General features: G+C 51.5%; 9 protein-coding genes across 9 annotated transcripts; 4 read left to right on the plus strand and 5 right to left on the minus strand.

The window, feature by feature from the left end:
• Window positions 1–242: 242 nt before the first annotated feature.
• VTN49DRAFT_6439 (uncharacterized protein) lies at window positions 243–2,575 on the plus strand (the record flags this gene model as incomplete). The annotated part of the gene is made up of 7 exons (XM_069414598.1): window positions 243–329; window positions 388–588; window positions 657–835; window positions 890–1,059; window positions 1,106–1,428; window positions 1,480–1,616; window positions 1,663–2,575. 7 exons carry the CDS (start codon window positions 243–245, stop codon window positions 2,573–2,575), a joined length of 2,010 nt encoding a protein of 669 aa, XP_069265828.1.
• Window positions 2,576–5,480: 2,905 nt separating this feature from the next.
• On the plus strand, window positions 5,481–5,966 carry VTN49DRAFT_6440 (uncharacterized protein; the record flags this gene model as incomplete). Its single annotated transcript, XM_069414600.1, has 1 exon — window positions 5,481–5,966. The coding sequence occupies one exon, from the start codon at window positions 5,481–5,483 to the stop codon at window positions 5,964–5,966; it is 486 nt and encodes a 161-aa protein (XP_069265829.1).
• A 2-nt stretch (window positions 5,967–5,968) lies between these two features.
• On the minus strand, window positions 5,969–7,123 carry VTN49DRAFT_6441 (uncharacterized protein; the record flags this gene model as incomplete). Its single annotated transcript, XM_069414601.1, has 3 exons — window positions 5,969–6,383; window positions 6,530–6,681; window positions 6,725–7,123. 3 exons carry the CDS (start codon window positions 7,121–7,123, stop codon window positions 5,969–5,971), a joined length of 966 nt encoding a protein of 321 aa, XP_069265830.1.
• A 358-nt stretch (window positions 7,124–7,481) lies between these two features.
• Window positions 7,482–8,639, minus strand: VTN49DRAFT_6442 (uncharacterized protein; the record flags this gene model as incomplete). The annotated part of the gene is made up of 3 exons (XM_069414602.1): window positions 7,482–7,928; window positions 8,152–8,237; window positions 8,381–8,639. 3 exons carry the CDS (start codon window positions 8,637–8,639, stop codon window positions 7,482–7,484), a joined length of 792 nt encoding a protein of 263 aa, XP_069265831.1.
• Window positions 8,640–11,446: 2,807 nt separating this feature from the next.
• Window positions 11,447–12,151, minus strand: VTN49DRAFT_6443 (uncharacterized protein; the record flags this gene model as incomplete). The annotated part of the gene is made up of 4 exons (XM_069414603.1): window positions 11,447–11,610; window positions 11,680–11,971; window positions 12,035–12,068; window positions 12,120–12,151. The coding sequence occupies 4 exons, from the start codon at window positions 12,149–12,151 to the stop codon at window positions 11,447–11,449; spliced, it is 522 nt and encodes a 173-aa protein (XP_069265832.1).
• Window positions 12,152–12,472: 321 nt separating this feature from the next.
• On the plus strand, window positions 12,473–15,159 carry VTN49DRAFT_6444 (uncharacterized protein; the record flags this gene model as incomplete). The annotated part of the gene is made up of 11 exons (XM_069414604.1): window positions 12,473–12,601; window positions 12,656–12,710; window positions 12,764–12,833; window positions 12,882–12,949; window positions 12,994–13,162; window positions 13,208–13,268; window positions 13,315–13,845; window positions 13,894–14,276; window positions 14,335–14,546; window positions 14,605–15,071; window positions 15,142–15,159. The coding sequence occupies 11 exons, from the start codon at window positions 12,473–12,475 to the stop codon at window positions 15,157–15,159; spliced, it is 2,163 nt and encodes a 720-aa protein (XP_069265833.1).
• A 108-nt stretch (window positions 15,160–15,267) lies between these two features.
• VTN49DRAFT_6445 (uncharacterized protein) lies at window positions 15,268–16,455 on the minus strand (the record flags this gene model as incomplete). Its single annotated transcript, XM_069414605.1, has 2 exons — window positions 15,268–15,319; window positions 15,374–16,455. 2 exons carry the CDS (start codon window positions 16,453–16,455, stop codon window positions 15,268–15,270), a joined length of 1,134 nt encoding a protein of 377 aa, XP_069265834.1.
• Window positions 16,456–16,780: 325 nt separating this feature from the next.
• VTN49DRAFT_6446 (uncharacterized protein) lies at window positions 16,781–18,386 on the plus strand (the record flags this gene model as incomplete). Its single annotated transcript, XM_069414606.1, has 2 exons — window positions 16,781–17,148; window positions 17,207–18,386. 2 exons carry the CDS (start codon window positions 16,781–16,783, stop codon window positions 18,384–18,386), a joined length of 1,548 nt encoding a protein of 515 aa, XP_069265835.1.
• Window positions 18,387–18,440: 54 nt separating this feature from the next.
• VTN49DRAFT_6447 (uncharacterized protein) lies at window positions 18,441–19,886 on the minus strand (the record flags this gene model as incomplete). Its single annotated transcript, XM_069414607.1, has 2 exons — window positions 18,441–19,428; window positions 19,489–19,886. The coding sequence occupies 2 exons, from the start codon at window positions 19,884–19,886 to the stop codon at window positions 18,441–18,443; spliced, it is 1,386 nt and encodes a 461-aa protein (XP_069265836.1).
• Between the last annotated feature and the right edge of the window lie 429 nt (window positions 19,887–20,315).

The raw sequence follows: 20,315 nt of genomic DNA on the forward strand, positions 1-20,315 counted from the left end.
TGCAGCATCAAGGCGACTTTGCGCCGTCGTTGTCTGGTAGTGGCATTTGCTGTGGCGGCTCAATGTTTGGGCGTCGACGAGAAGGTTTGATGCCTCAGGCAGAAAATTGGAATTCCTCCGATGCGCGCGACGCGTTCGAGGAGGTTCGGCTCGCCGAAAAGGCTTCTTCGTGGTACGCTATTATGGTGTGTTACGTAGACCGTGCATAGAGAATTGCTAGTTCTCTGACTCTTTGTATTTCCATGCCCAACCGCGTCCTCTGCGTGGCCGAAAAGCCGGCCATTGCAAAGGCCGTGGCTCAACATCTTTCCGGCGGTTCGTTTGAAACTGTACGTTGTTCACCTCTAATTCTTTTGAGATGAAAAGTACTGAGTTGTTACAATCTAGAGGAATATCCGCGGAAACAAATATGTCAAGAACTACATATTTACGTTCAACTTCGGGCCGCCCTGGGGCACCTGCGAGGTGACAATGACCAGCGTCCTGGGCCATCTGACCCAGTTGGAATTTGCGCAGCAGTACAGAGCATGGCAGTCATGTCCACCAAGTCAGTTGTTTGAGGCACCCGTCGTCGAACAAGTTGCCGAAGTATGTCCTTCTATCCAGAGCCACGTTTGAACCTTGTTGAGAGAGTCATAAGGGACTGAACGTGATAGGACTATCGCAGTCTGGCCGACAATATCAAACAGCAGGCAAGAAATGCCAAAGCGTTGTTTATCTGGACCGACTGCGATCGCGAAGGCGAGCATATCGGCACCGAAATCAGGAAGCAGGCGAGGGCGGTCAATGCGAATATCCAGGTCAAGCGGGCCAAGTTCAGCAACACCGAGAGAGCGTGCGTTGATTACATCCAAAACCTTTGAAAATATGGTGCTGATAGAGTCTGTAGTCATGTCCTTCGGGCTGCCCGCTCCCCGGTCGATCTTGACGAGCGCCAGGCCAATGCTGTAGCAGCTCGTATGGAGCTCGATCTTCGTATCGGCGCCGCTTTTACGCGGCTGCAAACGTTGCAGCTCCAATCTCTGGGTCTAGCGCTGCAGGACCGGATTATCAGCTATGGTAGGTGTCTCGTATCTTGCAAGATGAGTATGCAGCTAATCCACAGGCTCTTGTCAATTCCCGACCCTCGGCTTCGTGGTTGACCGCTATCTCCGAGTGCAAAATTTCAAGCCGGAGCCGTTCTGGTCAATCAAGGTCATGCATCAGCGTGATGGCATTAATGTGAATTTCAACTGGCGTCGGAACCATCTGTTTGATCGTGCGGCAGTGACTGTATTGTTTGAACGATGTCTGGCCGCGAAAAAGGCAACCGTCACCAAAGTTACCAAGAAGCCGACGAGTAAATGGCGGCCACTTCCATTGACGACTGTTGATCTGCAAATGATGGGAAGCAAGTATTTGCGAATGAACAGTTCTGATGTGATGAAGGTGCGTCGTCGTCCCTAGCTATTCTCTGGGCGCAACTAATCTGAAGTATAGATTGCGGAGGGCTTGTACACTCGCGGCTTCATCAGCTATCCTCGCACTGAAACGGATCAATTCGACAAAGGGATTGACTTGAAGAAATTGATCGAGAAGCAAGTCCATGACAATCAATGGGGCCAATACGCGCGGGAGTATGTTTCGTCTCCTAAACACTCAACCTGTACTGACATCCGTCAGGCTCTTGGACGGTAAATTCCGGACTCCGCGTGCCGGAAAACACAACGATCAGGCTCATCCGCCCATCCACCCGGTCTCCGGCGCGGGGAGTGAGGCCCTAAGTTTCGAGGAGAGGAAAGTCTACGAATTTATTACCCGTCGGTTTCTCGCCTGTTGTTCAGACGACGCAAAAGGACAAACCAGCGAAGTGGAGATCCAGTACGGCGACGAGGAGTTTCACGCCAAAGGCCTAATCGTCCTCGAGCGTAACTATCTAGATGTGTATATTTACGATAAATGGGAGAGCAGTCAAAAACTCCCTACGTTCGAGGTCGGCGAGAGATTCGAGCCGACCGAGGCCAACATAACGGAAGGCAAGACGAGCCCTCCAGGGTATCTGACGGAGCCGGAGCTCATTGCGCTGATGGATGCGAATGGGATCGGCACTGATGCGACCATGGCAGAGCATATTGCCAAAATCAAAACGAGAGAGTACGTCGCCACGCGGCCACGAGGCGGTGGTGCCGCTGCTGCCGACGATGATGACGGAGCATCGACGTCGAATCGGCGAGGCGGTCGTGGCGGTGGTCGCGGGAGCGGCGGGGGTCGTCGGGGTGGACGGAATGCCAACTCCAACCGAAGCGGCAGCAGCGGCGGCGGCGTGGAGGAATTCATTCCAACTCGCCTGGGCGTTGCACTCGTCGAGGGCTATGACAACGTTGTCCGGAACCTGCCCGACAGTCCTTCGCTCAGCAAGCCGTTCCTCCGCAAGGAAATGGAACTCCGCATGCGGGACATCTGTGCCGGCACCAAGTCGCGTACGGAGGTCGTTCAGCAAAGTCTGGAAATGTACCGGGAGGTCTTTGTGACAACACAGCGGAGGATTGAGTTGTTGAAAGAGGCTTGTCGGAAGTATGTCCTGCAACAAGGTTGACGAGGTCGATGTGGAAGCATTTCTAGATCGCCATTGTGGCGAAGTTTCTGCGTTCCCGTCGGTTGGTCCGAGGCCCTTACAAATCCCATTTCAACCCGGGAGTGTGTCCAATTCGCAATTGGCGGCTCCTATCAGGCGGACAATCTCTTTCCCGGCTTCGTGACAAAACGAACATTATCACTGTGCTACGCGAAAAGACATCTCTCGGCCCTGCCACCTTTCCCACCCGACAGTTTCGATATTTGTCATTCCGTAATACGCTGGTGGCCAACAAATTACATAACGGCCCAGATGAGTCTATGACACGAGTTCGCGGCGTCTGTGATTCTTCCCAAGGAAGGTACTCCGGTGAAGGGGTGTGCAATATCAAGTCGGAAGAGTTGCATTTAGCCGGAGCCCAGAGCGCGCCCAATTATTCTGAGGGGTCGAGATCGACCAGGACCCCTGGCCGTTGCATGATTTATTGCATTGCAGATCGAGAAATCCTGGAATTGGGAATACTGAAGCCTGAAATTTGGGATCTGGATATTCGCCGTACCCTTGTGCCATATTAGGTAAATATTCCAGATTGATGCCATACCTCCAACACGCTATACTCCTTCAAGTAATTACTCAAAGATATATGCCGCACCGGGCAGGGGTGTGTCTGCAAAGATCAGGTGGAACGATCGTCGAACTCCGATTCCACTGTGAACGTTTCTGCCCCGTCTACAGAGGTAATTACAGATTTTTTTGCGGCTGAAATATAAAGTTTGTGGCATCACCTGATTGTCACTAATAACTCCACAGGCGCTGCGGACGTTCGGAGCTCCGTCTCAGGGTCTCGGGGAGCTTCTTAATTTCTATACATTTGGTTAGAAGTTTAGGGTTTCGGAAGTTTCAATGAAATTTCAACGCCTCTGCGGCTGTTTTGGAAGTTGATTAGCCAGCAAATATTCGAATTGTTCGGAGATTGTAACCATTTGTGATAAATTTATTGATGCGACTATGAATCCTGCGACTGACAGACGTGAGTTTGGTTCTCTACTCGAGGAGTGCTGAAAGAGAGTGGTCGTTTCTACAGCAAGTGCTCGTTGTAGATGGGTCCCTGATATTGGCTCTGGCGGAGACAGCTTCAAAGATTTTCGTCGGGTCACTGGCAATGTCGTCGAGAATCCTTCGGCCACGATTCTCAGATACATATTCGATGCGAACCACGTTACCGCAACGAGGCTATTATTGACACGGCCGTTGATTGTGGGTTGATTGTGACTGTAATTCGCTAATTCATCTGTCCAGCTTGTTGTGTCTCTGGGATTAATGTATAGGATGAGTCGACCGATGGGCAATCTGCGCTCGTATTTGTTGCGGGAAATGGAAGAGTTGGCTGTTTGATATTCGGCGTTAAAGTGCTCGTTTCCCATCGGCAATGAAATGGCGAAGCATCTCCGGCTTTCTCGAACAGCAGGAAGGTAACATACCGCTGGATTGGATATCAAAGAATTGAATGCAGTCGCTGATTGAACAGGTAAAGGTAGTTTTTGCATTAGAAGATGATCAGCTAGCCGTTCGTCCAGGGTCAGTAGATACTGAGGTACCTTATGGAGTTCGATCTCCGGCAGACGATGAAACAGAACAACGCCCGTGCGCAAACGATATTATATTAAATCCCGAACGGTCATCCAATACGTTCTGGTCTGCACAGGTCGCCGGTAATGCCACGTGCGCCCCGTCTTGATTACCAACAATGCCATGTAAACCTTTCAGCTAACCCCGGGTCGAAGATTCTGGACCCCTGGTCGTGGATCGAAAAGTCTGACTGCTGTTAGTACCCTCCAGCCACGCAAGCAGGCGATAGTGAGCAAGGACATACTCGTACTCGTACGACTGCGTCGGTCCAAAGAACCAATGGAAATCCTCCAACATTGCGATTCAACTGCCTCGATGTCGGGGGCGGTTCTTCTTGGACTGAGGTGTTTTTGTGATGTCCACGATCCAACTCCATGGCCATCACTTGACAAATCGAGCAACAGTCTCGGATACAGACCGAGCATGTGCATAATATGGAATCATGGCCATAGTTCGGCCCAAGTCCGCGTAGCCGCCGTCGCATATATTGGCGCTACTGGAAGTGGTACTTTGGTTCGCCAGTCGTTGGCCGTTCGGCGCTCCGCATTGACGCTTGCTGGGTCAATGCGACAATCTAGAGACGTCCCAGTTCTTGTGCTCAGTTCCTGTGATTAATATATTTTTTAATTCACGTCATCATAATTCATTGCCAAACGGGAACTGCCAACCGTCTACAAGTACCTCCAGCCGGACACGGTTCGGACGTTAGGATCCCGATTCCCGACGGATGGAACCGAGAACTGCTCAGAATCACCAGGCTAAACCATTTCCAGGACGAGTTCCGCAATTTACCCGAATTTCCCGTACTTGCCCCATCAAGATGGTGCACAAACACGGATTACGAAAAGAGGAATGTGGTGTACCGAGGCTCGATGACACTATCCCGAAAATGGGGTTACTCCTCAATACGTTAGTGCGTCTTTGCATACCAAGAGTTGGAAAGTGATTGGTCAGTTTCGTTGCCATACTTCCAAGTTGGGCTTAGTGTCGCCTTTGTTTAAGTCATCGCTGTTGTTCTCCCTCCTCCCCTTGGTACGGTGCAGTCGTATCTTCTCCAATGACCACCTCTTCTCGTCATTGTTCGGCTCCATCTTCTCTCCACTCGCTCAGATTGCTGGACGGCGCTGGCGCTCGTTGCGCGTCCCTATCGTTTTCGACCGACCCACCTTGTTCTGCTGGTTTAATTGCCGCTCGACCCCGGAGGTCAACAATTCTGTGTCAAAATTTCTTGTTGATGACGATTTGCTTGAAGTGACCTTACCTTTTGCTCCGCGAAACCAAAAAACTACTGTTCACCATGAGCCACCCCGGCGGCCAGCGCATTTGCTCCCGTTGCTTCACTCCTTTGGACTCCGGCTCCCGCAGTAAATATTGCCTGACATGCCGCTCCAATCCGTCCGCGTCCTCGGTATCTCTCCGGCCCCAGCAGGCTCCTCAGCCGGCCGGCCAAACCACGGTGGCGCCCGTTTCCGATGTGTCCGCCGCGAATCCAGCAGCAGCAATGACCCAGGCCGTCCACTCCCGGGGCGCCGGACGACCTCCATCGGCGACGACGCGTCGACGCGTGTGCCGCACTGAGGGCTGTGCGCGCTTTACGGCGGATGCCCGGTACGCTCATTGCCAACTCTGTCTGGCGGAAAAACGTCGACTGCGGTCACTACCATCTCCGGCGGCATACAAGTCCTGCCGCTGCGGTGTTTCGCTGCCACCATACGACCATATTCAACTTTGCTCTAAGTGCCGTGCACAACCTCCCCCGCCGGAAACAGCAGTCACCCGGTGATGTTAGCTGTCTCGGCGATTGCCTTTGTCTCGCCGCTCAACAGATCGACATGGCTCCATGTGCGATGATGAATCTGGGGTCTGTGAATGGATTCTTGTCTGTTCCCATTGCGGCGTACGTTCTGGCTGCCCGAGCGGCGGAGTGATTGGTGCGACGACTGTGCATGATGGCTTCGATATACATGATTTATAGATTGTCCTTCGGTTTTGGGGCCTCCATCGAATTTCCGACTTGAGCTCTGATCTCCAAAACCGCAAGCTTGATAATATTGATCCATGGACCGTGGTTCTCGACGTCAAATCCGACACGTTCATGCGACTTCGGTGGTGTTGACTTTGTCGGTGTCTGAGGCGTGCCCGCACTGTGTCCTCCGATCCCGGTCCATTATTTCTAAACCCGCAAGGCTTGTCGATATTGCTACCTAAGATCAGAGTGAATTAGCCAAGGCTCCCTGGTTTCTGGAGCCTCAGCGACTGCGTCGCGTCGGCGGCATTCGCTGTGAAATACAAATGTTTCTGGGTTCAGTTTCTACATGCATGCAGGGATTTACTATTCTACTGTACCGTATACTAGACAAATTTGGGAACTCTACCCTCGCGATTGATGTCCGCTTTTCTGCTCGATGTTCCTCACAGGATGTCTTCTCCGGTGGCACAATGATTCGGTGGCTTTGCTTGCTGGTCTCCGATGGCTCGTCCCGGCCACCCCGTCGACGCTAATCCCGACCGTCAACGTCAACCGGACCCTGAGAGCAAAACATTTGTCATTGTACCCGGTGGCCAAGTTCTGTTCATTGAGCGAGCGATGAAAGAATGGCAAAATTTCATTAAAGGATCAGCGATGGCGGCATGCATCTTGGCCCTACTGAGCGTTGCCATTCGACCATTGGAGTTCAATCTCCAACTCGATACGTCGAGCCGTGCATATCCATGGGGGCTGTTTCCGCAGCAGTTGCTGGGGCGAGGGCTATCCGTCTGTTTCAGCAACTCCTGGTCAGACCTGTCCACAACAAACGGAGACACGACATCCATATGCCTTGAGCCATCAGACTTCTGAAGGCCCCAGGCTGCATTCCTGGCACATACTGGAACGGAACGGGATGACGAAGTGGGATGCTTGTCAAGCATGCCGCCTTGATGCAAAAATATCTTGATCATTGATTATGTCCGCTATGAAACGGTTGCTATGACGTTTGGGATAGACAGGAGCAAAATTGTAGCTGTATTAATGCTCTGTTTTAGAGGCCTGATAGAGTCAAATTGGGTACAAATCTACTGACTTGATGACCTGGACTTCGCTGTCTTTCGTCTCCTATTGTACACTCGTTTTCTAGTCCTCGATATCCATTCAAAGTCAGCTTCGCGTGGCATCAATAGACCCTTTCTTGCTCTGATGACCGGCGTGCTCTCAGCTGCGCCGACCTTTCCGCCTGTCGATTTGTAAGGAGGAGATTCCCTCCTTGGCCACCGTTATCCTGCGGAAGCCCGGGGCGTTGAAGAGGTGGCCGTTTCCGACTCACCGGGTTTCGGTGCCCACCAGCTGCTCATTAACCCAGTTCAAGCTGTCGGGCACTTGCCTTCGTCTTGTTGTTCTGCTACCCAGTTTCGGTGCGCTTATCCGATTCATCGGGCTGTGCTGCCCATCTGCTGCCAGTGAGTCCGTTCCGAGCTTCCGGGGTTGACTTCCCGTCGTTGACGCTTCCTTCTGTTTGATTGCTCTTTTCGGTATTACTTGTATAGGGAGGAGTTGCAGGCCGGCTAGCCATTGATCCAGTTCGAGGTGTCGGAGCCTTTTCGTCGCCGTTGTGGGTTGTACTTCATCGTTCTTCTCCATTTCCTCCGGCTTCTCCGGCTTATCGGTTGGCGTTGCCAATTTGTTTGGCCCCCGGCCTATCCGAGTTGCCAGGGCACCTTCGCCGTCGTTGTGCTTCTCAGGTTCATCCAGCTTTTCCGACTCATCAGGCTACGTTGCCCATCAACTAGCAATTGACCTGAAACAGGTTTCGAAGATTCTCCGTCGTCGTTCTTCTCTCCATCGTCGTGCATTTCCGTCTCCCGAACCCTCTGGCGCTTCGCTTCGCTCCTTCGTCGGTCAGAATCGTTGCCCAGCGACTGCTTTCTAGCCTTGGGCCCTTTTTCGTCCGTGCTGCTGTCTTCGATCGGCTCTTCATCAGGTGGCGATTTACGTCAAGCATACGGGTTGATTTGCTATGTTCGGCCGCGGTAGCTTCCTCGTCGTGTGCTTTTGGGAAGGGAACGCTTTCTTCAGTTCCTGAAGGCGAGATACTTTCCTGGCTCTAGCCCTCGTGTGAACCCTTTGTGGCTACAGGCCATTTTCTTGCCATAACAGTCTTATCATGTGGGCAAGTTATGAGGGCGCAGACATTTCAGAAACTGGATCTCGCCTCTGCGCACCTTCCGCGCCAGGTTTTGCGCCCTGAGACGTTGTGGAAGATTCCTGGCAGTTTTTCTCCGGGGATGTTTTCACTTCCTTGGAGTCCTGTTCTGATTTAATCTCTGGCAGCGTTTGCTGTCTGGGCGGAGACTGCGCTGGGCTCTGCGGTGGTCTGAGTGGTGAGCTTCTCCACAGGTTTTTCTGTGGACTTCTCTGCTGAGTCTGCAGCGGACTCACTGGTCTGCTGCTGTTGACCCTTGTCGACTTGGTCTTTGACATTTGTTGAAACATTGACCGATGGTCGGAAAACCTTAGCTTGAGGCCGGAAAATTGATTCTATCTTTTGCTCAGGCTCAGATTGGAATGACTCGAATTTGAGTTTTCGTGTGTTCGCAAGCGTCGTGAACTCGGCACTCTGCCCGGCCTTGGAGCTGTTGCTGCAGTAGCGCCGCTGTTGACTCGTCCGTCGTCGTCAGACCTGGGAGCTGCTTGCCCAATTTTCCATTATTGTAGATGCACATTCGTCCATATTTCCCTTGGCGATACTGGGGCTTTTTGTCGAGATCATATTGTCCATTTGTTTCGTCAATGCAGACGCTGTTGCCGGAGTTTATCCATACTCATTTCATAGGTCTTCTTAGGGTCTATTTCTCTCGCCCAACGTTGGTTGTCCGATTCTTCGGTGACTCAAGATCCTGGGGTTCACGCTTCTCGTCCTTTCTGACAGGTAGGTATAGTGTACGTGTTCGAGTGACGCCCCGACAGCACGTGTTCGATGACCTTTTTTCAGAGCACCTCTCGTCTCTTTTGGGCTTTGTTTGGATATTCTCCTTCAGTTTGGCAGTGCTTGCTTCCAGCGCTGAAATGAATTGCCTGAAACATCCCGAAACAGACGTCGTGACCACGGCGTTTTGCAAGAGATTCAGGTGAGAACCTTGCCGAAAAACCGTGAGAAATTCGTTATCCAGCAAACCGAAGACCCATGGGGTGAGGAACGCCACAAAGATTGTGACGTACTCCACGTTCAATGTCGATGAAGTTTCTTACTTTCCTCCACTTAGAGTAAGTTATAGCAATTCCAAATGACTCTAAACTCATGGGGTAGGATGTCCACGGCAGGCGAGAGTTGCTAAACTTCCAGAGAAATAAATAATACGATGGCCACGCAGGTCAGACATTGTGGGAAGCAGGGTTGTCCATTGATCATATGAAAAGTGATAACGATTTCTTTGCTTTTGAGATTCAATTTCAAGATGAGTTGAAACTAATATACTTTCCTGATCATGCTGGACGTCGAAATAAAGAGATGAGAAAATGTCTGAATTTTGGTCTTATGGAAGTTTGTGATGAGGAAGTAAGGTAAGAAATGAGCTTTGGCACCTGTCCTGTTATTGATTACTCTATGTTGCTCGTTGCTGATCATATGTCGATTTCGCAAACAACCAACTTGGTAGCCAGCATACTCTCACGGCTGAATCTGGCTTTCAGCAAATGAGTTTGTAACCAATTGAAAATCAACACCTGCATGTTGCTGATCAGATTTACGGAAAACCTGGTTCTATAAAGTCTGAACCATTGTCCAGCAAGCTGTGGAACTCTGACAAGGACCGATTTCCGTCTGGGTCGTTTCAACCAGGCAACAGTTCCGAAAAGACATCCATTGATATCATGCAACTGTGGCAACTTACGCGTCGGGATTGTTGCCAATTTTTAAATGGACAACGGCAGGCTCTGGCATTATTTAAGGAGCGGATGGAGACCGACACAGAGGAATCCTAACCCTAGGGTTAGGGTCTCGGGATTGACCACGTGATCCACCAAACCCCAACTGGAGAGGAAGAGGCACCGCTGCAATTTCAATTTTGTTCAATGGCTTTCGCGGTTAAAGAATCCAAAATCTACCGAGCTATGTTGCAATTATTCTCTCGAATATCCATGTTATGGATGTTGCTGGACTATGAGCTTCTTGCATGTGTCCTGTGATTTGATCGTTGGGGGTCGGGTTTCCTCGCCTGAAATCATGAGATCATTCAGAATTCATTCAATCCAGCACCAACACAAGTCTTCCTGCCTGTTTCTCCTTCTGGCAATTCGAAAATTCTGCCGGATTATGCTTTGAACTGTAGCATAGTAATTTCATGCTCCCTTTGTTCAATAAATGATAGAAACCCGGACAGGGTTAATTCTACGCGTGTGAAATTGCCCTCGGTCCCGAACTTGTGACGTTGGCCAGTTGACAGCAAGATGGAAAGAAGGATCTGAAAATTTTGAAAATGCTGTGTGCGCGGAAAGCGGCAATGCCAGTTGACGCAGAATCAGACGCGACGGGAAGGACGAGCGACAATAATTTCATCTGTCTTGAGGTTTGTACGCCAGTTGGTGGAGACCGACCCCAATTTCTGGTCTGGCACGAGTGTGCCTCGCTTCACTCACTCCAGTTGATGGAGAATGAGAGGATAAGCCAGTTGTCCTATTTGGCATCCAGGACCCAAAAAATTTTTTTTGGCCTTCACCTTCCGTGTCATGGCGACCCAGCGGACAACTGGCGTGGTGACAGCCATCAACTGGCTAAACAACCCCATTTCACAGCGCCCGTCATTTTCAGGCCCCTACAGCTTCCTTTGCTCGACTCTTGCCGTTCCCTCGCTCGTTGAGTTCGTCAACTGGCCATAGCACTTGCTGCACGCACCAATGCGCAGTGACCATACTATCACTTAGCTCCGGCCCTATCCTTCCTTTGCCAGCTTTGGCTGGCTATAATGAAACAATTACATTATGCTCGACCCTGGCATTCCATCAGAGACATTTTGTCTTGCCGTTTCAGCGGCCGATGCTTCCCAAGTGCCGTGACCACCGGTTGAATTTGATGTTAGAAGAAAAACAACAAACCGTAGGCTATTCACCAATTCCACAACTTTCGGAAAGGATAAATTATCCAGGATACTCATGACGAATCAAAAGTTGATGCATAGACTGATCGTCAAAATTTTGATGACACCATTCATTTTCCAGAGCTGAGATGAAAAACTTATAAGTGGCCACTATCAACCAAAGATATCGTACAATCCTGAATCACTAGGCGCAAATTACAGCCGACTTCCCAGAACAATGCCATATGCCACAGTCGCAATGACCCCCGTTAGATTGACCAACGTTGAGATGCCGTGGAGTTTTCCAAACTTCTTATTCAACCGAATCATCTCTTTTGAATGCGGCGGAGGATCGTAGCTTTTCTTCCCATCAATTGACTCTGGACGTTGTGAGAACTTCTTTCCAGTACTACTTGTGACCTTCATTCGCAAACAGACAAGCAACTTACCTTGACGCCATCGCTGTTTCATCGTCTCTTGAACCAACGGGGTCAGATAGAGAAGGTTCGTCAAGCCCGAGACTAATGTCAAAGAAATCGGCAGCAGCACCGTAAACCGATTCTCCTCAAGCAAGACTCCAGAGAGGCTGCCTGGGCTACTCGGCCGGCCCGGAAACGTTAGGGCCAGAACAACGGGAAGCGCGCTTTGAAGGCCAAAATAAATGGGGAATATTTTGTTTTGCAGAGCGGAGAACTGCGGTCGCGGAAGGACCCTGAAGGCTACAATACCTCCGACAAAGGTCTGCTAGAACGTAAGCAGCTGAAGGTATGCATTCAGCAAAGAGCAACTCTTGAGTTCACACACCTGGAAGAGCTCTGAGCCCAGCAGGGCTCCGTAGCTGAAGAACTGAATGTCAGTCACATCCGACAAACTCACCAGAGCGACATACCTGATAATATGGAAGGAACCGGAGAGCAACATGTTGATGGACAACTATAATGTTCTTGGTCAATTGATGAATTAGCATGACGTCCCACGCGTCAGGCCATTGTCCTTAACTCTAAGTCAATCCTGCTGTCGGAAACAATTTCCACCACGGGTAAGGCTTAGATCCACGCACTGTAGTCTTGGCATCTGACGTCATGAATGCATATCACGTGACTCCGCGTTGGATGCTCGTCTCAAACGGGAAATATCACGCGTCTGCCTGTTCGAGCATCCATCGCTGCCTTGTCGAGCTCCTCTTGCTATATTTCCGTCTCTTGGACTTAATTGTGAGAAGTGGCAGAGAGGACAAGCACAATGGCGGACAAGGAGGCAACTGTCTACATCATTGATGTTGGAAAATCCATGGGAGAGTGCCGCAATGGGCGCTCCATTTCGGACCTCGACTGGGTCATGAAATACGTGTGGGATAGGATCACAACTACGGTGCAGTCAATTCGCGATGGAACAGAGAGGGATATGAAACTTATGATGGCTCAGGTTGCTACGGGTCGAAAGACGTCCACAATCGGAGTTGTTGGTCTTCGGACTGATGGTGCGCTTTGGTATTCCTGTCTTGAGGAAACGTGCCACTGAATTGATGTCCAGGGACCAAAAATGAGCTTGCAGAAGGTGATGACAGCTATGATCATATTTCAATTTTTCAGCCGATTGGACAGTGCGTACGCGCATACCATGGAAAAGTTCGTAGTTAACGTGATGGCAGACTGCTTATGCCTGACCTGCGGAAGCTCCGTGAGTTGATTAAACCCAGCAAAACTGATAAGGGAGACGGTACGTTTGGTTCACCTAGCCGTAGCATTATGCTGACCTTGCAGCTATCTCGTCTCTCGTCATTGCCATTGACATGATCAACAACTACACCAAGAAACTAAAGTACAAGCGGAGAATCGTCCTAGTCACCAACGGGCTGGGTTCGATGAATACGGATGGACTCGAGCATATTATCAGCAAAATTAAGGAAGACAATATCGAACTTCTCGTCTTGTAAGTTTAACTCGATTTCTCTCCTGCAGTTGCTAATGATCCTAGGGGGACTGATTTTGATGATCCGGAGTTTGGATTCAAAAAAGAGGATAAGGATCCTAAAAAGGTACGAATTGTAAGGGGTCCTACGTGATCACTGCTAACTATTTCAGGCTAAGAATGAAGCCCTCCTTCGTGAGCTGGTTGAAGACTGTGACGGTGTCTACGGCACAGTGGCTCAGGCAATATCTGAGATGGATATTCCGCGAGTCAAGACTGTGCGGGGAGTTTCAACCTTCAAAGGCGAGTTGCGTTTGGGAAACCCGGAACAGTACGAGACGGCATTTCGCATTCCAGTCGAGCGGTACTACCGGACCTACGTTGCCAAACCGCCAACTGCAAGCTCTTTTGTTGTGAGGAGCGTGGCCACGGACAATCAGGAGACCGCGCAATCATCCGCGACTGTCGCCGAAGTGTCCCGGGCCGAGATTGACCAAAACCTCACCTTGGTCCGACATAACCGGTCATATTATGTGCAGGACGATACCGTCGAAAATGGACAAAGAGAGATATCTCGAGATGACCTTGCCAGAGGCTACGAGTACGGCAGGACCGCAGTGCATATCAGTGAGTCTGATGAAAACATTACGACGCTGGAGACCTATCCTGTAATGGAAATCATTGGGTTTATTCAGAGTGAAAACGTAAGCTCAAAGCGAGCAGTTATCAGACCTGCAGGCTGACTACGCAAGTACAAACGCTATATGAACATGTCCACATGCAATGTGATTATTGCGCAAAAGACGAATGATGAAGCAGGGCTGGCCCTGTCATCGCTCATTCACGCCTTGTTTGAACTTGAGTGTTACGCCGTCGCCAGGTTGGTGACTAAGGAGCGCAGACCTCCGTTGGTCGTGCTTCTGGTTCCATCGATTGAACCGGACTTTGAATGTCTCCTCGAGGTGCAGCTACCATTCGCGGAAGACGTCCGGCCATATCGGTTTCCACCACTGGACAGGGTGATCACCGTTTCGGGGAAAACAGTAACGGAGCACCGCAACTTGCCGAAAGAGGACCTCATGAACGCGATGAGCGACTACGTCGATAGTATGGAATTAGACCGGGATGGCAGCGGGTAAGATCTCGGTATTCAGCAAGCATATTAGATCGAGAAACCACTAATCCAAGTCCAGCGAGCCGATAGATGGGATTCCCATGGAGGACACCTATTCGCCTCTGCTCCACCGCATCGAGCAAGCGATCCGGTACCGAGCGATCAATCCAGAGGAACCTCTGCCAGCGCCATCGGAACGCTTGACGCAACTATCCAAGCCGCCGGAGGAACTCCAAGAAAGGGCGAAGAAGCACCTCGAGAGGCTCACTAAGATTGCTGACGTCAAGAAAGGTAACACGCGTGGAACCGTTCAAACTTTTGAAGCAAACGTCACTGACCGAGCACCCAGTACCGCCAAAAGCGCAGACCCGAAAGCGTGCACGCGAAGCCGACAAGCCGCTATCAGGGCTGAACGTGGACGAACTGCTGCAACGGGAGAAACGGGTAAAGATCTCTCCGCAGAACGCGATTCCAGAATTCAAACAGACCGTCGCCAACGCCGCCAATATCGAGGCCATCAAGGATGCGGCGGATCAGATGGAGAAGATCATCGAGGACCATATCCGCAACAGCTTCGGCGATGCCAACTACGACCGGGTGGTCGAAGAGTTGGGCGTGGTGCGGGACGAGATGATTGCGTACGAAGAGCCGGGCGTCTACAACGCGATGATCCGTCGCATGAAGGAGAAGATCCTGGCCGAGAAGCTGGGTGGGGATCGAAAGGAGCTGTGGTGGCTAATCCGTCGCGCCAAGGTTGGCTTGATCCATCGCGGGTTGTCCGAGAAATCAGATGTGACGGAAGACGAAGCCAAAGCGGTACGTTTTGATGATTCTTGGATTCGCATCAACATTTGCAATTTCAAGAAGCTGACAAATTAATGCGCAGTTCTCGTCATCAAAATGACCGTCTATCATGTTGGATGTATGTCTCACGAACGACGCCATGCAACATCAAACGAAAGGGGGTATATATGCAGTGACTGGTAACTATACACTAATAATCTATTCCATCTCATGAAATCTTCTCAGCCCTCTTCTTGCCGATCTCGATCTTGCGATTCAACCTGTAGACATTCGTCAGCATCACTGTAGTAATCAGTTGTAACAGGGAAGCATACCGATCAACATCCTCATCTGCAAGGCTCAGTAGTTCATTCTGAATCTCCAACTCGTGGTTGATAGCGATACCCAGCTCCTTTTGTCTCTGGATGATCTTCCTTAGTTGCTCCACACTCTGATCTTGCGCTGCGATGGTCTCCTTCTGCAGTTGCAAGACCCCCTGGTTGTCCAACTCGCGTGTCTTGTCCGTTTCCTTACCGAGCACGCGGCCGGAGCGTGGTCTAGCCAGAGCGGTGCTACCACCCGCATTGTTTGCCGACGATAACAAATCGTTCTTATCTTGAATCGCTGCGACGGTGCTATCAAGTTTGCTCTTTTGCAACATCGCGGTGTGAAGATTCTCAAGGCCGTCACGCTCTTTTTTCGCAGCGGCGAGGAGATCCCTTCGTCGACGGATCTCACCATCCCCTAGACTCGGACCCCCGTTACTGCCGCTGCGAAGGTTCTTAAGCCCCTCCTCCAGCGCGTGGAGCATGTTTCCCGCCTTGGCGAGACTACTCCGGGCATGCACGGAGCTCTCATGCTGCTTCTGCGGGGTGGTTGCCTGGTCGCGGCGAGTAAGATGCAGCCGCGCGTCGTGCAAGTAGCTCTTGAGCTCCCGGTGGCAGTCCAGCCAGAGAACGGGGTCCGTGATAACGACCTCGTCACTAGGCGTGGTCAGAGCCCGATGAAGCTGCTCCTTCGCCGTCTCTCCTCCATCCTCATCGCCACCACTAGCAGCACTAACCGCTCGCCGCGGCAGATTCAGGAACGATCGCCAAGCACTCGTATTCCGCCATCGCGGGTCATCACCGTCGTTGATTGCCTGTAGGTACCGTTCGAGACCTTGGCGGCGCTCCTCGCGCAGCGCTTCGTTGGTGTTAGTGTTGGTAAACCATGTCTTTTTTGGCAGCGGGGCGGGCGGTACGGCGGTGGAGTTGCCGACCTGTTGGATAAGTTCGTTGTGAAGGGCGGCAAACTCCGAGTAGCGTTTTTGCACGACAAACGATCGGAGTGGCAGGCGGACCGTGATGTTGTAGACGGTGTGGGTCGGGGTGACGGTTGCGGAGGGGATGGTGATTTCGACTTGTTGCGGGGGCATGATGGTGGTTTCTTTTTTCCCCTTGTTGGTATTACCTTTTGAGTTAGTGATTGGGATGTTGGAGCAAGGCGCAGCCTCGCTGGACGTTGTGGAGGTTGGAGCCGAGAGGTTGAAGTTGATTATTCTTATGACGCATGAAGCTTAGCGCTAGACCGTTGAAAGTCTCGGCGTGGCTGAGTCTAGGTCATTTGCTGATACGGCAACAGGGTATAGAATATGGCAAGCTTCGAACAGAAACAAATAAATAACAATCTACATTGTAGCGGTTGGGCTGTCTTTATGTCAAGACTGGCATTAACGGGAGGGATTGGGAGGAAAAGATACAATGACATTGCCTGGCCCATCAGATCAACCTCGGCCCAGAGTTGATCCAAATGCAAACAAACAAGTGCATCATGACGACCGGGATTCAGAGCCCGGCGCAACTCTTTCGCCCACAGACTCCCTCCTTAGACCCGTGTCGCCCGTTTCTCTCGGGCCTGAGTCCATAACCCCGGACGGCAGACGGAGGCTCCTCCTGATATATGTCCATGGTTACTTTGGCACAGAGGCAAGCTTCCAGAACTTCCCAGCCCATGTTCATCGACTAGTAAGTCTTGCGCTTGCCAAGTCGCATGTGGTGTACACAAAGGTGTACCCTCGGTACAAGTCACGAGGATCGATGGAGGAAGTCAGAGAAACCTTTAGTCGATGGTAGGAATCCAGCAGCTAGATCCACGTGGAAGATCAGCAACTGACAGATAACCGCCAGGCTTGCACCGCATGAATCAGAATCAACAGAGGTAATTCTCCTCGGCCACAGCCTGGGAGGCATCATCACGGCCGAAGTCGCGCTGCTGCCGTCGGGGTCAGACAGCGTTTATGAGTTCCGACACCGGATTCTCGGCCTTATCAACTTCGATGTCCCCTTTCTCGGCCTCCATCCAGGCGTGATCAGCGCCGGATTGGCCAGTTTGTTTCACAAAAGGGAGCCGTCACCGAGCCCGCAACAAAACGCCTCTGCAAGTGAGACAACGCTCACGCTTGTGACCGAACAAACTGCCGAGTGTGATGGCCCGGAGCAACCCCCCTCGCCATTCGACCCGCCAGTCAATGACCCCTACTTCAATCCGCCTTTTCCAAATGACGTCCGCTGGGTCAAGCGATCACATCGTGAAGGTTTGAGGAATTTCCTGCAGAAAAACCATGGCCACTTGTTAAAAGCCGTGCCGCAATATCTTCAATCTTACATTGAACACGGCGGCGTATTGGCGGATTACTCCAGTTTGCGCAGTCGGTACCAAAGGCTTAAAGAGTGCGAGGCCGTCGACGAGACGCGAAGGGAGAGGAACGAACAGGGAAAGCTGAAGAGGAGAATCCGCTTCGTCAATTACTACACTGCTAGTCCAGGTTTTCCCAGAGGCCGCTCGCCGAGAGGTCGCTCACCGGGAGAACGTTTCAAGCAAACAGAGGATGAGACCCCTGTTGTTCGACTTCCGAGCCCGCAAGGCGCTGCGGGAGGCTATGAAGAGCGCAAAATCGATCGGCCGGCGACGCCCAACATCGCGATTTCTCCGCCAGAACCTGCAGATCCCACCTCCCAGGCGCCCTCCCATTCATCCGCAGATCTCTCACCAGCAACATCCTCGCCCCGCACACGCAGCAGGTCACCTCTTTCTCGCATCCGCTCTCGCAGCTTCTCCCACTCACCATCTCGCTCACCTTCAAAGCCGAAGAAAGACCGCAAATTCTGCGCGCTGCCTGATGACCCTGGGCATCTTTGGGTGCGGCTGTTTATGCCAGACGTGGACGAAGTCCTCGCTCATCAGACAATCTTTATCCCACAGGGTGAGCCGTATGAACGGCTTGTTGGCGAGACCGTCGCCAAGATTGAAGAGTGGGTTGGCGATGATATGACAAATCGCATGATCTTGGAGGGGAACTTGTCCTAGCGCGTTGTGCATAAACGACAGAATAAACAATACCCTGCATGTTATAACCTTTTGCTATCGCCACGTATCTCGGGAAAGTAGAAGATCTCGCTGTCCATAAAATTCACCGACAATGGTGATGATCATGTCCAGCATAGCGCGCGAGAGACAAGCAGCGTCCGGCTTGTCTTCGCCCTGACTCATTGTTGTCTCTCGTTTAGTGCCGTTGGTTACGGACTGTTCTCGGGGGCGCTCTTCACCGGACGCCTCGCGGGCATGATCTTGTGTCTGGATTTTATCCGCTTCGAAATTCGAATCTGATTGAGGCTTTCCTTCAGCGGATTCACGCGCTTTTTCGTCCCCAGTTTCCTCTCCGTCAGAAGAACCCTCAGCGCCGCCATCACTATCGGCTTGTTTCCCAATTGTCTCAGGCGTCGGGGCTGATTGGCGGTTGAGCTTCTCAAGGATCCCAATAGCTCTTTTACCCAGCTCCCGCAGATCGCCGACCTCTTCACTACTCAATTGTCCGACCTCCCTACATTTCCCCAGTAACCCCCAAACCCACGCCCCGATCCTCCGCACCTTGACCGCGTCGCCGCTCCGAACGGTCTCAGCCAGCACCCTTCCAACCAACCGGGTTGCTGCCATGACGCTATCCGCGTCCATACACGACAGCTGCACCATCAGCGGGTCCGTTGAGAGTAGCGTCCGGCGCCAATCTTTCCGGGCCCGCGGGATATGCCAGGGTAACGTGATTGGATGGGCAGCATCAAGCGACGCGATTGCCTCCGCTGGCGGAGTACAGCGAAGAGTGCTGCGCAGCAGTAGAAACCGGTGTTTAAGAAGATTATAGTAAATTGCCTGGGGACTGTCTTCATCCTCATCCTCGTCCCCGGCATCCCCGTCAGGCAGGGTCGTCGGCGGTGCAATGAACACACCGTCTACATATCGACTCTTCTGAGTTGCGGCTTCCTCGTCCTCAGGCCTAGCTGCCTCCTCATCTGTAGATTTTGTCTCTGTCTTGGGCGCGACGAAAAGCATCGGCATCGAGTTTGCCTCGGACCTGCACACCTCCGTCAGTCCTTCGTCTTCAAACAGCTCAAGACAAGCGAGAATTACACACCTGACCATTCTCAAATATTCCAGGCCATCCTCCGCGGGCCCATAGAATAGCTCTGTCGCGTCTCCAGCCTCTCCGTCAACCCCATCATCCAATCCCGGAAACGCGCTGCATTGCCCATAAATCGGATCCGTACGCGGTTTCTGCCGCGGCGGTCGCGCGAGGAGGACTTCTCGCCCTGTAGAGCTCGACTCTGCGACTGTCCCATCATTGTATTTGCTGCGTTCCCCGTCACCATCGCCGGCGTCATCATCGTCGTCATCGTAGTTGAGCTCGTTCGCGTCCGTAATTGTATTCACATGATTGGGCTCGACAGTCTCTCGGCGCGTGCGTTTTGGTGAGCTTTGCAAGTTGGTACGCTCATCGGCGGCGAGATCTTCCCCCTTGCGCTTCTCGGCCATTTTGGATATTGATATTTCGGGGCGTGGGAAATGTTCTCGAGAACTACGTTTGATTAGAGCTGCGTTGCCAATGCAGGTCGCGCTGTCGCGGTTGAAAGTCAAATTTCGTATGATTCATTAAATTTCAGTGAAATTGAATTCAAATAACTATGAATTTTCAAATATCTTATCAGCCCTAACCCTAGCGGCAGCACTAGGGTCATCGCTCCAGTCCCCAGAGTGGGCTCGGCGTTTGATATAGCAAGCGTGAATTCAATGAATCAGACATTAACTTCAGACATGTGTGTGGTAATGGGCCTCCTATAAAGGAATATGGACAATAGTATGGCAGGCAACAGATCGTCAATTTCAACCTACTCTTCAAAGTAGAGCTCCATATCTACAGCGGAAATAGGCTCGGGATCAACGCTTTTGACAATTGATTTACGG

This window comes from Thermomyces lanuginosus (assembly GCF_041956635.1).
Source record: "Thermomyces lanuginosus strain ATCC 200065 unplaced genomic scaffold VTN49scaffold_40, whole genome shotgun sequence".
Classification (NCBI taxonomy): Eukaryota; Fungi; Ascomycota; class Eurotiomycetes; order Eurotiales; family Trichocomaceae; genus Thermomyces; species Thermomyces lanuginosus.